At 65.0% G+C, this 1707-nt stretch overlaps 1 protein-coding gene across 1 annotated transcript in view; it reads left to right on the top strand.

The window, feature by feature from the left end:
• LOC104078878 (fibroblast growth factor receptor 4-like) overlaps positions 1 to 1707 on the top strand; it is a gene marked incomplete at both ends in the record, with an annotated part of 4808 nt that overhangs the window by 182 nt on the left and 2919 nt on the right. Inside the window, 7 exons of the mRNA XM_009580695.1 lie at positions 1 to 104; positions 211 to 300; positions 494 to 660; positions 749 to 872; positions 1142 to 1332; positions 1450 to 1588; positions 1673 to 1705. The exon at positions 1 to 104 is cut by the window's left edge and continues 182 nt beyond it. Of these exons, the coding sequence (XP_009578990.1) occupies positions 1 to 104; positions 211 to 300; positions 494 to 660; positions 749 to 872; positions 1142 to 1332; positions 1450 to 1588; positions 1673 to 1705 (848 nt within the window). The remainder of the gene's footprint in view (positions 105 to 210; positions 301 to 493; positions 661 to 748; positions 873 to 1141; positions 1333 to 1449; positions 1589 to 1672; positions 1706 to 1707) is intronic.

The following is a 1707-nucleotide window of genomic DNA, read 5'->3' as shown; positions in this document are numbered from 1 at the left end:
CCTGCTGGAGATCTCGGAAGTCGCCTATGAGGACTCAGGGCTCTACGTGTGCCGGGCGAGGGGGACTGGGGAGATCCTGCGCAACTTCACCATCTCCGTCGTGGGTAGGAGCCCTGGCAGTGCCCAGCTCCCCTCTGGGGCAGCAAGGCAGCCGCTTCCCGCCTGGCCCTGCAGGCAGGGATGTCCCTCTCAACCCATCTTCCCTTGCAGACTCACTGGCATCAGGTGATGATGATGAAGACAGTGATGGGGACGGTCCCCACGGAGACCGAAACGAGGAGCCTGTCTATGTGCACAGAGGTCAGTGCCGCCCTGGGCAGGAGAGGGCAGCTGGAGCAGCCCCAGGAGCGCGCTGCCTGTCCTCAGATGAGGCCGTTCGTGGCAGGACCTCACGTGGGGCCTCCTGCTCACAGCATGAGCGGCTAGGAGCAGCTCCAGCAGCCTCCGTGCTGCCCCTTGGCCCCCTCCCACTGTACATCCCACGTCTCCCCAGCTCCTTACTGGACTCACCCGCACCGGATGGACAAGAAGCTGTATGCAGTCCCCGCGGGGAACACGGTGAAGTTTCGCTGCCCGGCCTCGGGCAGCCCCAGCCCCAGCATCCGCTGGTTCAAGAACGGGCGCGAGTTCCGGGGGGAGCACCGCATCGGGGGCATCCGGGTAAGGGCCAAGGCCCCCCGCTGCAGCCTCCTCTCCTGGGGTCTGGCCCCCCCATCACACTTCGCTGCCTTACCTCCCGCCTCTGCAGCTCCGGCACCAGCACTGGAGCCTGGTGATGGAGAGCGTGGTGCCCTCCGACCGTGGCAACTACACCTGCCTGGTGGAGAACAGGTTTGGCAGCATCCACTACAGCTATCTCCTGGACGTGCTGGGTGAGGGCTCCTCGGCATGGCGCTGGTCCTGGTTCCCCACTCCCCCCATGCCTGGCAGAGGGGTCAGGATCACGGGGAAGGGGGCAGAGGAACCTCCGCGTGTCCCTCACACCCAAGGGACGTGGGGATGGAGACCAGGCTCGGGGTGCACTGGTCTGCTGTAGGGCTGGGGAAGGGCTCTCCGTGGGTTCACAGTGGGCAGAGGGAGGCAGAAAGGAACCCCTGCTCTGAGCCACTGTGTCGGTGATACCGCTCTGCTCTCTGCACAGAGAGGTCCCCGCACAGGCCCATCTTGCAGGCTGGGCTGCCCGCCAACACCACGGCCCTGGTGGGCAGCGACGTGGAGTTCTTCTGCAAGGTCTACAGTGATGCCCAGCCCCACATCCAGTGGCTGAAGCACATCGAGGTGAACGGCAGCAGCTATGGTCCCGACGGGGTCCCCTACGTGCAAGTGCTCAAGGTAACAAGGGCTGGAAGTACCCAGGTCCCAGATGCCCACCCCAAAGTGGTGACATTGGTGCACAGAGCCCCCCAAGGAGGAGGAGGGATGCTGACCATCCATCCCTCTGCCTGGCAGACTGCAGACATCAACAGCTCCGAGGTGGAGGTGCTGTACCTGCGCAACGTCTCCGTGGAAGATGCTGGCGAGTACACCTGCCTGGCATGGAACTCCATCGGCCTCTCCTACCAGTCTGCCTGGCTCACCGTGCTGCCGGGTAGGGCTGGGGGTCCTGGGGTGGGAGCTGGGACCCCCGGCACTCAGGGACCATGTCTCAGGCTGACTCATTCGCTCCCTCCAGAAGAGGAGCTGGTGCGGGAAGCCGAAGCCCCCGAG

The sequence above is a fragment of the Fulmarus glacialis genome, unplaced genomic scaffold (genome assembly GCF_000690835.1).
Source record: "Fulmarus glacialis isolate BGI_N327 unplaced genomic scaffold, ASM69083v1 scaffold19506, whole genome shotgun sequence".
In the NCBI taxonomy this organism is placed as follows: domain Eukaryota; kingdom Metazoa; phylum Chordata; class Aves; order Procellariiformes; family Procellariidae; genus Fulmarus; species Fulmarus glacialis.
The sequence above is the reverse complement of the archived record's forward strand: the minus strand, read 5'-3'. Positions and strand labels throughout refer to the sequence as shown.